At 26.8% G+C, this 19218-nt stretch overlaps 1 protein-coding gene across 1 annotated transcript in view; it reads left to right on the top strand.

Annotated features, from left to right (window-relative positions):
* The window catches only part of LOC113554287 (pickpocket protein 19-like), a 68214-nt gene extending 54135 nt beyond the window's left edge, over positions 1-14079 (top strand). Inside the window, exons 3-11 of the mRNA XM_026958053.1 lie at positions 167-361; positions 449-620; positions 1987-2132; positions 2968-3145; positions 6693-6969; positions 7136-7192; positions 9418-9535; positions 11664-11761; positions 13934-14079. Coding sequence (XP_026813854.1) covers positions 167-361; positions 449-620; positions 1987-2132; positions 2968-3145; positions 6693-6969; positions 7136-7192; positions 9418-9535; positions 11664-11761; positions 13934-14079 — 1387 coding nt within the window. The remainder of the gene's footprint in view (positions 1-166; positions 362-448; positions 621-1986; positions 2133-2967; positions 3146-6692; positions 6970-7135; positions 7193-9417; positions 9536-11663; positions 11762-13933) is intronic.
* The last annotated feature ends 5139 nt before the right edge of the window (positions 14080-19218 follow it).

The following is a 19218-nucleotide window of genomic DNA, read 5'->3' as shown; positions in this document are numbered from 1 at the left end:
AAAGTAATGTTTATTTCATTGCAATTAGATTGATTGTAAAGTATTTATTTAATTTAAAAATTACCAGTCTATCACACTTCCCTCAAAAATATAATTTAATACAAAATCCAAATCCTAAAACAATTAACAATCGCGTTGCGCTCATCGTATAATATTATACTAATAGAAGATTTTGGTTGGTGATGTTCACAATCGCCTTGTTCGGCACCGGATTCTGTGTCTTGGAAGTCTGGAAAGTCTACGAGTCCAGTTTCACCAAAACTATTATATTGTCCACATCGTATTCGTACTCCAAGACACCGTTTCCTTCAGTGACCATTTGCGAACCAAGCCGTGTATACGATCCCGTGATCAAGACCCTGTGAGCGTAAAATACAATTTTATAATAGAATATTAGTGAAATAAAAAAAAAAAAATAAATAAATCTGTCTTGTCATTGTGTTTCTAGATATAACAACTCTTTAAACCGACCAGGTTCCTACGACGAAGCCGTGTTCAAAATAATGGCAAACTTAGCAACGATCCGTTTACCACTGTTCGAAGATTTCATCGAAATAAAAAATTACGAAAAACACTACGACGAGCTCAACAAACTCAACATTAGCGACATGCTACTGAAGGTGATGTTGTTTATAATAAGCGACATGTTATAATATTTAGCAACATATAATTAGATCTGTGTCTTATGTTTACACAAAAAACTCGTGTCTATTATTTGTGATCATTGACTCACGAGAAGTTATTAAACGAAAACAATGTAACAACATTACGTGCTATGTACACTGAAAATGGTATACATTTAGGGAGAGCGTCTGATGGGAATTCAAATTTAATTTTTTTCTGCATAAAAATATGATTTGGTTGTATTTTTTTTTAATTATTTAGTTTCAAACGAAAATTCTTAGCCAGTGGATGTATAAACTCAAAATTAATTCAAGAGAGGAATTTTAAAACCCTTATTAAGTTATAATTTGATTTTATTATTGTAAATAATATATACAACTATTACGAGAGTACAGTATTATATATTCATTTATAATACATTCAAACTATGATTTATTTAAACTGGTGACATCAATATCACACTGTTTTAACATTTTACCGTACAACTTTTTGGATACAATAAGCTTTATGAATTTTCGGATTTTGTTTACCATATTGAAGGGTTTTTAGCATTGAATTTATACTATGTAAATTCTACCGATATTATAAAAATCAATTTAATTAAAATGTTATGTACAATTATACTGTAATATATTACAAAAATAAACTAATTAATCCTAAATTTGACAACATATTTTAATTATAGTTATTTTAATTAATATAAGTCCCAAGGTGTGATTGAGAAAATTTTCTATTTTACTTTTCTATTTCACACAAAACATTGAACTTACAAAATATTTATTACTATGTACCATGATTATACGATAATAATAGAAAAACTAAAATTTAAGAAATAGAAATGATAATACACGACGTTCAACGTGTTGTGTAACTAATTTTAAAGAGAATATAATAATATGTTATTAGAATGAAATTTAATTTTAGTTTTAAATAACTTTAAATTTAAAAATAATATCATAGGAGTTTATTTTCACTTTTACACGGGTCAAAATTTAGTACTAGTTAGTAGAATTTACATGTTTCTCTTTTTTCTCTATTTATTTGATTGGTCTTGTAACCATTGACTACAACAATAGTGCACGGTGAACAACTTCATCCACTCCCCCTATTTCCCACACGTCATCCATTCAATATTCATAATTTGGTAATGTCTTTGCACTGCATAGATAATATCGATTAATTAGAACTATTAGATTTCTTTGCATTAACAATTTAACCGTTATTGGAATTAATTATTGTTGTAGAAAATTTCACAATTGTGATCGATAAACACATCCAAGCTTGCCCAAATTGCGCCTATCTGTGCCTACGCGATTATGATATGCCTATAAAATATATTGTATTGTATTCACGTGTATATAGGCAGTCCGTCCGTGTCATACGATATTCGACTCACTGTGCTGGTGGCGTAATAGTTACTACAACTGTTGCGATCTCTTCGAACTCCAGAAAACCTGTTACGGTTACTGTTACAGTTTCAATTCTGACGTATCTGAATACAGCAAACGGTATGATTGAATTTTTCTAATAAATATTAAAACGTGTGTGGTATATGTAGATATTTTACATTCAAATTAGCAATGTATAGTTTGAATTTTGTGCAATTTAATTTAAATAAGCAGTCCAATTTGTTTGGCGAGCCCACCATTTCACATTCAACTCCCGTCCAAGTATTATGTTATCGTATTTGTATTATATTATTAAATAGTAATTAATATGTAAAATTATAATTTATAAAAAAAACTCTTTAAAAGCATTGATATGATTTTTTATTATTATTAGATACTTCAATACTATTTATAACAGTCTTTCTATTAAATTTTATGTTTCGACTTGTTGCAATTTTTAACATTTTAATTATCGGTTTTTTTTTGTGATTTTTTAAATTCCATCTGATTAAATGTATAAAATAATATTTTTTGTAAATTTAATAATATAAAAACAACTATTTAAATGGATCGTGTGTATTTTCACATACGAGTAGTATCATGACTAAATACAATTTTTATTAATATTAAATTACTTAGTCATGAGTATAATGATGTAAGTAAGAATTCAGAATATGATGTATATAATAATATGTTGAATATGAATCTATATGGTAAAATTAAATTATCAGTTAACAATAATGTAGTAATTAAATTTAGTTTGGAATTTTTAAAATAAAAATTAGCCAAATTTTTCACAAAACTAATTAGTTTAGAAGAATGAAATAGCCAATTACTTAAAAATATAAAGTTAAAAGTTATAAATTAATAATATAAAATGCAATTTATTGGTATACTTTAATTAAACATCAATTAATTAATGTATGTAGGCGTTTTATATATTTATATGTTCTAGAAAAACGCAATTTTACGGGATGCATGGAGACGTGAATAACTTTTGGGTTGATGAAGATGATCAGGGTATATTCAGGAGGCCTAGGAGGACTGGTGGAAGCGGCCCGTGGTCTGGACTGTGGTTTTCTATGCGCGCTCAAAAGATTCCACCCTATATCAACGCCAAAAGTGGATTAGTGGTGAGAGCACATCAATTGGTTATAACGATAAATATTATATTAATTATAAGATTTACAATATTTTTTGTAATTTTCCGGACGATATATCCAAACATTTTAAACCTATGCGATTTGAATGATATTACGATGGTCATAAATCTGATTGTATAATAATATATTATAGCACCGATTCCCAAAATGTGAGGTGAATATTGATATTGAGTACACTATACACTAATAAAAAAGGTTGTTTCATTTATTTGGGCGGTCCTGGTTCGCGTAAAAATACCAAAAAGACAACTTGTTTGCGCAAATAAACTAACACTTGTTGGAGAATAGTCACACACACACACACACACATACATTTACCTTTTTAGCTCACAACATCAATGTACACAAATTATAATTTTTGAAGTGACATATATTTTCCTACCTTACAGGTGTAGTTATAAAAATGTATGTTATACTTGCTTATTAATATTTGTATATTATGCTTATATCATATACATATATATTTTTATTTTACTGATTTTGTTCAAAAGCGATGTTCAATTAACTCTATGGAATTTATTCATAATCTTGTTAATTGATATAATTTTTAATTCTGTTTTTGTTATAGATATCATACAATTATTGTAATGTACTCAAACCAGTTATATACTTAATATATGAGTATATATGAATTCCAATTTTTCAGTAAAAATTATAGATTAAAACAACTTTGAATTCAAAAAATCAGAATTTTGATAAATTTATTGCTAATGAAAAATATGAGTTGATCGTGCTTGGAGAATCACTTTTTATATGTTGGTTTTATGTACGAAAAGCACAATTTAAGATGTATAGTCGCAGTGTTCTCCATTCGTTAGTGATATTTTGATCTCAGATTTGATCAGATTTATAGTGTCGATTTTATGTTAGCGCTCTAAGCGTATAAAATGTTTATCCATTAGGTACCTTGTATCGTGGATCAAGATATCATATAATTCAAATTTCTTGATTTAAGTAGGTTTTTGGTATTTGGCATTATCGTATTTTTATCAAGTTTATTACGTTATTTTGAGAAGTGTTAATTTTTAAAGTAGTGTATATTATATACATCTTATTTTTTCATTCTCCTTGAATATTTCTTCATCTCTTAAGTTTTTTTTATTTGGAGGAAAAAAATGGCCTTATATTTTACTTATTTTGTTTTGCATTCTTTTATTTTGAATTATATAATATATATATATCACAAGCGTTTATAGTATGCACAAATAATACTGAACAATTTATAATTTAGAATACCATAATGACGAATAACCCATCAAGTGGTACTGATGTCGCTTGTCGTTACTTGTAAATGTAATAATATAAACACGCCAATCATATAAATTGTGCTGTTAGCTCTTGAATCGTATTATGGTACGCTGTATAAATATATATATATACGCTATATCGCGACTGTAGCATTATCTTTTACATTAATTTGTACGTGTGACAATATTTGCGTTACAATGTTAGTCGTGAATCGAAAGTTGTACCGATCACATCGAGCGACCTGCAACTATTTAAGTTATAACAAAGTATATAAAGTCCACTTAAGGTTTAGATCTTTTTATTTAAAGGTTTATTCCTACGGACCAAACAAGTGCTTAGTGTTTTACAATAAGATGTTCGTCTCTTTGTCCAGTGACGTAAATACGATGAGTGGTAGACATCTGCAGGGAGGGTTTTCTGTGACTGTGGGGTTGGGGTGGATCCCTAGAACATTTTTTTTTAAACCAAGAAAATACACGAGTTTTTATACAATATTAATTGGTGATAACATTTTGTCGATGAATATCAGATAACAGTAATAATTAATAACAGTTAATTCTCAAATATCCGATGATGGTTCTGAGATAATAAAAATGGAATATTCTAAATGAATATACAATAAATTAATGCAATATTTTTGATACTATCGTAAACTGTAGCTATTAATTTTTATTACATAGGCGCAATTCGGGTGGCGCTTGTAGGTTAAGTTAGCACTCTCTGTTTTGAAATTAGCACCTTTATAATTTATGCCGTTTGTTGTTAATGAGCTCTTATTTTATATTAATATAAATCAATATGTAAGGTACAAAACCGTTAATAAATAAATAATTATGGAATGAAGTGATGTGTGGAGTGGGTGAAAGGAGTTTAAGTTGCTTATCGTGCAATTTGTAGTCACTAAAATACAATACTAAATTAAAAATATAGGGACTTCAGCGGTTTTTTATTTGAATTTCGGACCTGACTATTATAATAAATTAATAATAATTAATGGCTATAGCCTAATTAACTGAATGATCATAATTAAATGTACATACCTAACCTAATCTACCGTGGTATTGCTATGTCACTGGAGTATCAAAATTATGCTACATAAGGTCATTAATGAGCAAATTAAAAAAATCAAATGTTAATAACTGAACTGTATATACATAATATTATAATCAAGTAATATGTAATAATTTTTAGATGATGTATGCATTTTAATAGTCTTTTATTATAATATGTTATAAATGTTTATTTAAATTTATTTTATTGGTGTTTGGTAGTAGAAATATGTTAACTTACTTTAAACTTTAAAGCGCCGGTGGCTAATCTATTGATATTGATTTTTCATAACATTTTTACCAAATGTAGAACTTTTTTGTCGCTTTGAAATGTTTCATTTGGAAATTCTCATAAATATTTAATTTTTTTTTTTTACGTAGATTATTTATCATAAATATTCAACTACCATTATATTTAATAAACTTGTAATTTGGGCATTATAGCCAATTTTATGGAAAAGAAAACCGAAACTAATAATTTTGATAATAAAACAAAGTTAGTAAACTTTGAATAAATCCAACTTTCTTCCTTTTTTGCCAAAGAAAATCCAAAATACGTCACTATAACTGACTCATAGTTGCGCGTAACATAAATTATTTTAGTTTTTAACTGTTCACATTTCACTTAGTTAATACTTATATTATAATGAATATTGTGTTATTGCTAGACTTAAAGGTTTAGATGTTTAGAACAATATTTTTCATGTTTAATTGAAGGCGTTTATTTTGATATTTTAGTTTCAAAGTGACTTATAAGCATATTCATTTTGTAATATTTTAGAATTCATTTTTAACAATTAAAAAAAAAAATAAATAAATAAATAAAAAATTTATTGTATAGTAGTAGTAGTACACTAGTAATATACAGTAGCCACTAAGTGAAGCACCTCGTCTTTGTGTTGTATTATGATATTTTATTTTCATATCTGATTCAGATCCATTCAGCAGATATTCGATACTATTTATATGAATATATAAATGATAGTGATCTTTTGAATAATTTTCGTGACACTTTTAGATTACGTTTTCGAACGTCAGAAGGACTAGATTTTTTCTCAAGATAAACTACGCTTGTATATTATAGTATACTATTTAACAAAACTAAATTAATTTAATGAGTTGTGACGTGTAATTTGATATTATTGTAACACTGTGTAAACATTAGGTATAGCAATACGATTTTCATGGTAATTTCTGATTTTTTTTTTTTTTGTATACAGGTTATGATTAGGGATCCGAGTGCTTTGCCGATCGATCGGGGAATGATGGTGGCTAAAGGTACTAGTGGCTATATAAAAGTGTGGGGGGATAAGGTGATTCCGACAACACGTCTCATACGCGTGAAACCCGAAAAGAGACACTGTCTGTACCCCGACGAAAAAATCTACTTGGGACGAGGCTATTTGAGGTCAAATTGTTTATTCAACTGTTACCAACAGTTTATGTTTCACGATTGCAAGTGCGTGCCGAGTTTCTATTATTTTCACTACGAAAAAGGTAAAAAAAAAAAAAAATATGAAACCAAAAGCTACATTGTGTCACTATGTATTATTAATGTTATAACATTGTTACATTTCTTGTTTGGGTTTTTAAGCCGACAAATACCAAAAACGAACAATGCCAGTTTGGAAAATAAAAATAATAATAATAATATTGCTTTCAGATCTTCCCTATCCCGAGTGCAACGTAGAAGGACTTCTATGCTTGGCCGAACATTCATGTAATAATAATTATTATTACTGTTAAACACGTATTGTTTATGCATTATATAAAATACAAACTGGTCGCTTTAAATTTTTTTTCACGTATTAATAAGTTATTATCGACAATGTTTTTTTTTTCACTTAGTATTAATATTTTTTGAAATACCAAAATTTGATAGGTACTATACTTTATTTTTGGCGTGCTTAAAAACAAAATTAAACATTTCCAAACATTATTTTAGATTCTGAGCGTAGGCGAAAAATGTATTGATTTTATAAAGATGGATATTTATTTATTTATTTTTGTATCTAATGAGTAATGACACATTATCTGTAAGAAAATATGTCCCAATTATAAACTTCAAGGGAGTTTTTGGGTAGCAAATATCGGATCTAGTTTTCACTTTGGTCGGCTTAAAATAGAAATTTCTCAATGTATTTAAAATAATCGGGATCTTCTTTATTCAGAGTTTTATATAATTACGTGTAACACTCGATACCTAGTGTATAGCAGAGTAGTTGGAAGATTTTTTTTGTTTACTTATTATTTCTTAAAATTGTACCCCCTCTTACTATAAATAAAAACAAATAGAAATGTTAATTCTATTAGTGAACATGATTTCGTTAAAAGTCTTGAACGAGCTGAATATTAACATTTTACACTTAAAATTATTGAAGTCCGACGTTATCGATAAAATAGCAAGTATTTATTTTTCAATTACGTGTAGGTAGAAAACGTGTTTTTAAAAACGTGTGATAAACTTGTGTAATATTTAAAAAAATGTAAATCGAATTATAAATTATTAACAATTATTTTATAAATCAAGTCCTGGAATAATTGACTTAAACTTTAAAAACCTGATTCCCTGCAGTTGAAGGTCATTGAAGGTTTCCGGATTGGTCTTTATACATTCCGATTAAAGAGATTTATTCAATCCCAATTACTGGTCGTCCTCGGTTCGACTATCTATCTAGATTAAAATTTTAACGTTGATACTATGTATAAATAATATTGTATTGTACGTCGCAGTCGATGGAAACAATTTTCGTTATTTTTTTAATAGTTAATTCGGTGACTATTCTCAAAAGACGTTTTTGTCCGGTATATGATGCGAAGATAGGTTAATAAAACTAATGAAAATCCATTAAAAAGTAGTATCGATTTTACGTTGATCTTACAATTATTGTAATAAATAATTCATTACGAATTTGTGACCTTTTGATCGACTTTATTAACAAATATATTATGTACACTAACCTTGAATTATAAATTTATAAGGAAAATTAACAATATTTTTCATTCTTATTTTAAAAGCAATTTCGTACATAAGATATTTATATACTTGGTGATACACATAGATTAATTTTCTTATTCGATTTTAGTGTTTCTCAAACAACGTACCTTACTCTGGCAATATTGTATTGTATAACCGGAAAAAAATCACAAATATAAAAATATTAATTCATAGACAAAGTGTAAAAAAGCTTAAATAGACACTAGATAAACGTTTTTTCCTCTTGAAAAACAAAAAATTTAAACTATACGCAAGAAAACGATTGGTGCGGCCACACGTTGTAATGTGATTATAATAATTCTTATAAATATATTATATGATATCACAGTCGAGTCTGAATTCTTGATGATACCACCTAGTTGCCATACCGTAATATAAAATAAAAAATTTTTACTTAGAGTCACGTGAAGGAGTTGGGTTGACTTATTATAACCGAAAACTACAAAATTCGTTTTACAACACATCTAACGAAATTTCATTTCAAATAAAATATGTTTAACATTTTTTTTTAAAAACTTCAAAAACCACCTTTATATTATAATATTATATAACAAGGGTGGCCCACATGAATAGGTTCGTGGGTCATAATATGTACAAATACAATGATACGTATAGATAAAAAATTAATAGATACATTTTATGTAATTTGATAATTTTTATAAATGTAAAAATTGTTTATATAAAAAATGTAAATTAAAAATATTAATAATATAATAAGTAAATTTTAATTTTATATATAAGACGCGAGCCTTATCTGACAATGACGAGAGCCACATGTGGCTCACGAGTCGCAATTTGGCCACTCCTGTTATATAAAACATAAAATAAAACGATCCGTTTCATCGTGTTAAAGGTGTTTAGCACCATTACATACGATGAGTGTTGTTATAAATTGTTTCGTTTATTCATCGTAACATAAAAATTAATTGTCGAAACGTCGTTTTCAGCAAGTTTTATCAACATCGTGGATCGCGATAAAAATTTATCCTCGAATCTTAGATGTAGATGTCCGGGTGATTGTCGCAGTCAAAAGTACCAGTCCAACATCGTTGTGTTAAACGAAACGTAAGCATTTTCTTATAATATACGCGATACACTCATTACTTTATGAAATGTCTGATATTTTTTCTGTTTGAATTGTAAATAGTTATAATGAGCATAATATATCAATAATACTAAGATTTCTTGTATTTCGTGTATTCAATATTCACAGATATTTAAAGTTAAAATGTCTATAGAATAAAATATTTAAACAAAAAGAAAGATTTTAGCTATTCTGTTGAAATTATTTACACCGCTACGAATATTATTATTATTATTATTAGTTTTACTAGGAAATATTTTAGCTAGATACTATTTTTATCCCGATGATTATAGTTAGATGGTACATGGCGTGTGTGTTACGAGGAACGCACACCAGGAACTAGCAATCAGCTTAACATCAACGCCGTCAGACAATTGATGTGTTTACTGCTCTACGTCATGCCCGTTATTATTTATTATAAGCAATTCTTTCAGAGTTCTTAGAAATATTTTAAGCTATTTATATCCAGCAAATGCTCTAACCGTTAATAATAATGCAATTTGTTTTCAGAAAAATTAGCAAAACCAATAGAAAAACAAAATACTATAATAGTGATATAAATTAATTAAAAACGTCCTTAGAACACTACCGATCAGAGTATTTTTTGTATACGATGATATGTCATCAAATTTAAATTTGAAATATCCATTTTTTGAGTGGCCCACTAATAGTAGAACGGCTTCACCGGTTTTTCTTATTTGATAAGTATTTACAATAATAAAGGATACGAATTTCAAACTAAACATAATTTATAAGCCATGTCATTATCTCATTCAATAATAAACATTTTTTGGTGCAAATTTATACAGCGTGTACAAATATGGAAATATTTTTCGTTACGAAACAATGACGTTATAAAAATGAAAAATGATATCTAAAAATGTTTAAAAAAGTGTATATGACGTTTTTATATTCACAATGTCTAACTGTATTCTTTAAATCCAATCTAAAGCCTGGTAATTTATGGTATTTTGGTCATTTCAGTATAAAATACAAGTATATTACTGAAAGGCACATTTACGACAATATTATATTCTACGAATTCGTCCAGACACGCATACTGGGAGGTTTATTAGAGTTAAAAACTTCCCTTAAATGTTTAAAAAAAAACCGTCTCATAAACAAATTACTCGATAATTTAACTCTCCATTAAAGTAAATATATTTTACTATTATAGACTATATAGTATGTAATCTAGACCAATGGTGTTTAACCAGTGGGTCGTGTAAACTTTAAAATTGGATCGCTATAAGTCTTATTTTTAAAATAAAAATAAAATTTATAAAATTATATAAGGTAAAAATTATTTTTTAAACTTTTAATTTTTAACTTAGAAAATTAATAAATAAAAATACAGTTTAAAAAATGTTGTATTGTATTCAGTTAATAATAAATAGTAATAGTACTACTGCAAAGCATTAAGCAATTTTAGATGTTTTACAAAGCTTACGTGGGTTGCGAGTCCAACAAGGCTTCAGACCAGTGATCTAGACGGATAGACGCGTGTGTCATATATTAGTTCATTCTTTATTCTCACAGAGCCGTACTATTGGTAAAACCATATTTTGATTATTTAATAAAATTTAAAATAATTATAATCGTTTGTTCTGCTTATAGTTTTATCTCTCATAGTTGTGTGTCAAAGTAGTTTCATTTTATTTGCCTGCTACCAGGTAATCGGTAAAGTAAAATGTATTATATAAATATTAAATCTCAATATACGTTAAATAAATTGCACTCAATATAACTAAGTGTGTTGTAAAATATTATTAACATTTAAATCTCCTCAAATTCCCTCGTTAAGTAATAATCTGTCACCGTTAACCTGACCATATTAGAGATAGCTGATAACGTTTTAATTGACACCACGTCATAATTCATTTCATGGTTTTTATGAATAAGATTTATGTCACTTTTTTGATAATATCATAACAATTATATTTTGTTTATTTACGGTAAAAATGTTTTATTGTTATACTTATTTTACTCCCCTCTCCCCATACCAAAATTGTTCACATAGTATAATAATAATAATAATAATAATAATAATACAGTACCTAATGTCGTTTATTAAATACAAAATGACATTTTTTTTTCTGTTGCTTTCAGATCGAGCGCCGACCAAATTACAATTGACGTTTTCTTTCATAGGTCTACGTGCTTCCTGTACGAAACGGATTTGGTGTTTGACTTTATGAACGCTTTGGGTGAATATAAAATAATATATAATATTATCATAATTACCTAATTACTACAACCTAATTGTTTTATTGAAATAATAATTGAATGAGTGGACGGACGACACTGCACTGGACTCTCCCGCAGACGAAAACAGTGTTTATAGACATTTAGAGATTTGTAGCGTATCGATATTATAAATTTTTGCTGCTTAATTTTTTCATCAATAAAATTTCTATGCTCTATAAATTTAAAAATGTCCTTCATTATGTTATTTAAGACGCTGTTTTGCTCGTGGTAAAATAGTCATACAGTATACTATAGAAATTTAATTTTCGAGGTATTATTATGTATATTAGTATATTGCCTACAAAATTATTTTTCCTTCTCGTCTCAACGGTTTAGTCAGCATATGACCTAATAAGTCATTATTATGAAATAATTAATTCATTTTTAATAGGAGATCGTTGAATCGTTGAAAATAAAGAACTTTTGTCTGTATAATACTATATAGATACCTACCTATTTAAATGACATTTTGACACTTAAATTTTATGTCTGCAAACTTTTTTGATACACCTTGTATGTTAGTCATTCTCGAACCTTTTTTTTTAAAAGAAAAATATATCATATTATAATATAAGTGGCAAGTTATATTAAAATTTTCAATGATATAAGCATAAGCATGTAGATGTATGAAAAAAAATTAACCTTAGACTAAAGAATACGATATTATTATATTGGTATATAATATTCATACAAGAAAAATAGGTCATAATAACCAATAATCATATTATAACGATAAAAATGTAAAATATAAAATTACTAAAAAATCAGTATACACTATTATATTATTATTAATCATAATAATATTATAATATTTTAATTGCAAAATGTTAACTTCAATATTATCCAGGGACTAATTAATACATTTATAGGTACTATAATATATTACTTAAGACTCGGAGGGTGTTTTTAAAGATTATTTTTTCAAATCTCATATGAAAATGCATTTATTTTTGGCACACGGATATCGGATATGTTTTTGTTTATTTAAATAAATGAAAATCGGTTACATAACTAAAAAAAAATTAAATCATATACCCATATACTCTACGACTAATCTATACCATTTATTTTTTTAGCGGTCGACACAGTGTATCATTTGTTTTTATAGCGAATTTTTTAAATAAATTAACAGTAAATAACTATAAACATACTATTAATTTTATTAATTTTTGTTAAACTAATAAAATATTAATATGTTTGTATCGTATATAGTTTTCAAAACCGGTACACCGAATCTGATGAATATTTCGGTGATTATTTTCTGGAAATATTAGGACAATTTTAAGTGTAGTAGATTGTCCGTTTAGTGTGAACTAGTTCAAAAAGTATGAAGTATACCTATTCTAACCTAACATTTTATCTGTGTCAATTTTTCTGTGAACATAAAAATATACTAAAACCAAGATATACCAATATAGTTTTATGTTTATAGTTTTCAATTTTCCTCATATGTAGTTTAGATTTATTGTTAATATAATAGTTAATATTACAAATATATATATATATTGGTCAATGAGCAACTTATCTCTTTCAATTTTATCAAAATTTCTAAAATTTTACTTATGTTTTATCAATTTTATATAGATACCTTTTAAAATTGTATGTAATAATATTGATTATGTCATAAGTACCATTAGACTTCATGACTGTATATCAAAAAAATTAAACATATTAAATTTAAAAAAAAAATTTTTTTTTTAAAAAAAATGGTTATATTATACGTTATTTAAACAAGTTCAATAGATTACATAATATTATAAGTGGTTGCATTTTTACATAATACCATCTATTTTTTTGTCCATGAGAATAATGTATTTATAATTAATTTCAAATGTATATACAATTATTTATTTTCTGTTTACTTTACATGCATTATTAGCTTAAGATAAATGTATTATAATTATAATTATCATAATTTTTTAGAAATATAATTTGCTTTTATTAAATGATCAATAAGAGGTCATCTTCAATGGTATTGGTAATTATTGTTGCAGTATATAAAATAAGTCAACATCTTTTATACTACTGCCTTGCCCAAAATTAATTATTATTATTATTATTAAATTATACATACGTTGTATAAGTTTATATTGTCAGCCAGAAAAACATATAATATTTTTTTTCATTTTCAGTCGGTTACGGAGGAGTTTGTGGACTTTTTCTCGGTGCATCGCTGATCAGTGCCGTTGAATTTATAAATTTTATGACGTTTCGTTTGTACGACTATTGGTTGAACCGTCGATATCAAAACAAAATCGTCCAACGTTTCACTCATTGAAATGATTATCAGTTATAGTTAATTTTTAAAACTATTATGTAATTGAGATTTGTATTTTTCTAAATTAATTTATAGATTTATATAATACCTTTATTAGATTTCATATAGCTACTTTATACAATAATTAAAAGTACATTGCAATCGTATTATAAAAGGTAAACAATGTTTTTTATGCTTGTTATACATATTAGTTTAAAATTCAAAATGAATGGTTTTCAATTTTAAAGATGACGTATGTTGAAATATAAAGTTATCAAACAAAATTGTAATTTTCGTGTTTTATAAATCAAAACACATATGAAGGAAGTACAGTCCCAGCTGCTTTAATATTAAATTTATCTTTTGAAATACATTTTATAATTGTACCTATGTCTACATATTTTTATTTTACGAAGGTTTAATCATATTATAATAACGTTGAATTGGTTGATTTCGTATTAATAATAAAAATATTTATTTTATTACACGGAACAGCTAAAATAAAATGGTTAAGCAAACGACCACGATGGAAATTAAGTGAATTTAGTGTTGTATCGACGTTCGGGTTTATACATTAATTAGTAAAATCGAATTCCTTTAAAGCACTGTGTAATGCAGATTTTCAGTTACGAACAAATTTGTATTTACTGATAGAAAATACAAAACTAAAAACTTGTATTTTTTCTATTTAAAAATATATTATGTACTAAAGTCGTTTTACTCAGCTAGCGTGTAAAGTACAATCTTATAATGTACAATACAATGAATATCATTGTTTAGCAACATGTTTTTGATATTCAGTCGACTGTATTATATTATTAGTTAATATACACGGTGATAGGATTATACATAATTAAAATTGTTGTAATATTAAAATTTTTAGAAATATTACTATTAAAGGATAAACATTTTTACGACTACCTTTTTTTCTTACATGAATATACATTTTAGAGATTGGATTTAATTTACAAGTTAAGCGATTTTATAAATAATACATAAAAAATAAACTTAAAACAGATATATATTTTAAAAGAGTGATCAGTATTGGTACGATGCATTAGCCACCTAATAAGTTCATTGCACTTGTATTTGGTAGTGCAATGATGAATATAAAATGAACAGGCTTTTTAGTTGTACGCTGAGCAACTTTAAAATATATTATTGAGATACGGAAGGATGAATATTTTTTTTTGTATTAAAATGTTTGTTAATTCAAGAAGGATTTCTTGAAAAACGTCTGAGCCTAGCGTGTGAAATTAAGCACATTGGAAACTAGATAATATCCATGCGACTAATAAGGAATACGGGATACACGACTGAGAAAACCGCAAGAACCGTCTCTATATCCTTTAAAGCTTACGAGAGTAGTGACCAGCAGCGTGGAAATCTCGTACAATCGCACTATACTCTAGGATTGAGTTAAGTGACTTAATAGATATTTCCTGTCGTATATACATTAATATATAATTACAGTGTTTTGGGAGCGTGCTTTGGTTTTTCGTCACCCGACGACAGCTAAAGTCTATTAATTTATACATTTTTAAGCCAAATTTAAATTTCATCACACCTACACTTTTTGTCGTAGAATTTTCGAACGATTGATTTTGCGTGCGCTTTCGCCCAAGGTTTACACAAACAGTATACATATAATATACTATGAACTCGGGAATGGATAACAAACAAAAACGAGTCTTAAATCAATATTTCATCACGTATACATAATAATATAATTCAATGCAGTCATTAGTGTAACCTACAATGATACTATAGTGTATTGTAAGCGAGCGGAAAAATGTAATTTGCAAAGTAAACCATTATTATTAGATGGATGTAATAATATTTCACCGTCCTATAACGTATACGACGGTGCGTGCGTATATATATATATATTCTAATATTATATTATTATGTGTAAATCCATGTATCTAGTTTGACAGACAAATGAACGTTCTCTACATTATATGGATATAAATTACCGAATAAAGCTCGGGAAAAACTAAATATAAATATGTATAATATACGTAATATATCGTCGAAACGCACCATCGTGAAGCGCCATCACTATACAAACTGGTCGTGAACGAAATGAGACTTTTTAACATAATTTAAGAAGCGTACTAAAATATTACTTGATATTATTAAATGTGATTAAAATAAAATAGAAGAAAGAAAATCCATTCCCTTTTAAATTCAACTGAGAGATAAAAAAAAAAAAAATACACACACTTATTATGTCTTTAATGGATTAACGGAAAGAACCTAAATTCTATACACATAGAGTATACAAAAAAGGGAAAACGGCGGTGTTGATTTTATTAAAGAGTATTTTTCCATCGTTTTTTTTTCTGCGAACCGTTAAAACGCCACCGCTGTAATATCTGAGTTACAAAGCTAAAAAAAAAATCCGAAAGACGGATGAACTTTACTATTCACATACTTGCGTATGTTTTTGTGCGGACTATAAAGACTAAAAAACGTCTTTGTGATTCGCGATCGTTTCATGCTGCAATATCAGACTTATACTCAGTTATATTTTCCGTGTGCAGGTAACCGATAGGTAACCGGGTAGCAATCATGTAATATTATTGGACGGTGAAAGGGACTACTTAAAATTCAATAAAAATATTTTCTCGCTATACGATCGAACAGCTTTTATAAAAATACCATTAAAGATAATATTACTAAATTATTTAGTTTAATATACTGAGCGCAGAGATGAATGTATTGATTTTATAATGATGACATTATATTTTATATTTTCAATATACATTTTAAATACTTAAGGTTTAAAAATCTGCTGCAATATCCCTACAAATTTGTTTTAACGGCAATTAAATAATATTCAAATATCTCATTTTTATTTAAAAAGTTTTCTAGTTAAATTGTCCACCTCCATTTTTTTTTCATATACCTGAAATGGTTATTGAATTTATTAAATTTAAACCAATTGTGTAACAAAAGCAGACTTTCTGGTTTTAATTTTAAAAATTGTCATTCGGTTGCCGTTCAAAAGTGACTTCAAGGAAAACAAGACATTTTCTTAATGAAAATACTCGTTATATTATAATATACAATGTATATTTTACTTTTTACGGCCATATAAAATGTGTCTGAAAAAAAAAATGTTATTTGTTTTTATAAGGGGCTAATCACTCTCCAACCAATTTTAATCAATTTCGGATATTGCAATAATTTCAGTTTCAATGACACTAAATTATTATTGTTTTAACGAGTTTATAAAATATTTTGCAGTGCGTAAAAGTTAATTTTTAAATGATTCAGTACTGGCTACTGTGTGGTTTTAAAAGTATAACTCATCTGTTCCAAAATACACATTACTTGTCAAACAGTGAATGGAACAAATATTTAGTATAGGCCATTAAATGTTTTAAATCAGGCATTTTTAATCGGTAGTTGGTGAACTTAAGAGAGTAGGTGCTTATACAAGAGTCCTTGAAATTTAGTTTTGGATTTTTTTTTTTAATGATCTAAAAGCTACTTTTATTTTAAATAACACATTTATACTAGGTACTTGATGATTTAGTGTAAATTGATGCAAGTAAAATTGAATTTATTAATTTTAATTATTTTTTTTTTAACTTTTTCTTTTTAAAAAATCCTACCGTATACGATTTTCATACACCGTCTGAATATTTACCTATTCAAAAGTAGTAGACGGAATTACATGGATATAATTCATTTTTTGTGAATTCAACACTATTTATTATAATGAAATGATTGATATAAGATCAAATAAAATGATCCACCCACCAAGACTTAATTTTGGTGGATTGGAGTAGCGGCTAAAAAAATATCAAGAATCCTTAGTCAAAATAATCAATACCAGACTCAGTCCCAGATTAAAACAACGGGAAATAAAACATATTGTAATCAAAATACAAAATTCATTCGCAGATTGATAATGGGTGATAAGTAATAATAACAAAAAACGTACAAACGTGTACCGATATTGCCTGTACACAACGCCGTCATACAAATTTGTTTTTTTTTTTTTTTTAAATAACCGACGTACACGAATTAACACGATAAAGCGTAATATTTAAATATTATTAATATAAAGTCAGCATGTTGATATATATTACTTTTTGCTTATTTTCTTCAAAGACAAAGTGATACATATAACCTTTAAAAATAATAAATTAAAAATAATAACCAGATGAAAAAAGTCGCTACACAAAATTTTCATTGCACACATCCGTCCACGTTATTTTCTATAAATAACTTGTTACGTTAAAAAAAAAAAATTATAAATGTTTTCAATTGCACCAAAAACAATGAATCATAGAATTGTTTATCGAGAATTTGTTTGTGAACCCATATTTTTAGCTATAGTAACGTTGTTATAATATGCATCAGTTTTTATCTTAGTACTGTAACGAAAAATAGATTATAAAAGACAAAACTGCACAAAAACATATTTTTGTTATGATAAATATCATCGTATAACCTTGTGGACCCGAAGTGTGCGCCAAGATATCAACACAAATAGGTGCATTTTCGTACAATTTTACCTGGTCTAATCAAAAATTTGAAATCCAAATTATGGTAGTAACAGCGATACGATGGAAGCGATTATGAGTATTTATGTGTCGATTAATAAAAATCTTAATGCTGTTATGATAAATACTACAGTAAAATTACTGCATATAACTATATCATTAACTTATTTCAAAAAATAAATTAGGTAATTTTAATAATTAATAAAAATCTATTGAATGTATCTTCATAATTAGTTGTATTGTACTCGTAACTAGGGAATGCTCTCTTAGAAACGATTAATTCAAAACGAACGCTCGAGTATAAAAAAAAAAAATGCGAACCGTTTTACTTTATACCTATTTGTAACATCACAAATAAAAAACCATTTTTGAATATTTAATTCAATACAAATTAAATTAATCATTTTTATCTTTGAAATTAGTTGTCATACACATTTGAAATTCGAGTAACTAATTCAAACTTTTATGCACCGTAATCACGATCGAAATGCTTATAGAAAAAAAATATCATTTACAATGGAAATATTACATAATAACTAATTATTAAATTTTTATCAGAAAAATAAATCAAAATTTCATACCAGTATCGAATATCCACTGCAAAATAAATATCGAACTTTATTTCTCTAGTTTAAAAATG

The sequence above is a fragment of the Rhopalosiphum maidis genome, chromosome 2 (assembly GCF_003676215.2).
Source record: "Rhopalosiphum maidis isolate BTI-1 chromosome 2, ASM367621v3, whole genome shotgun sequence".
Classification (NCBI taxonomy): Eukaryota; Metazoa; Arthropoda; class Insecta; order Hemiptera; family Aphididae; genus Rhopalosiphum; species Rhopalosiphum maidis.
This window is presented reverse-complemented; position numbering and strand designations above follow the sequence as displayed.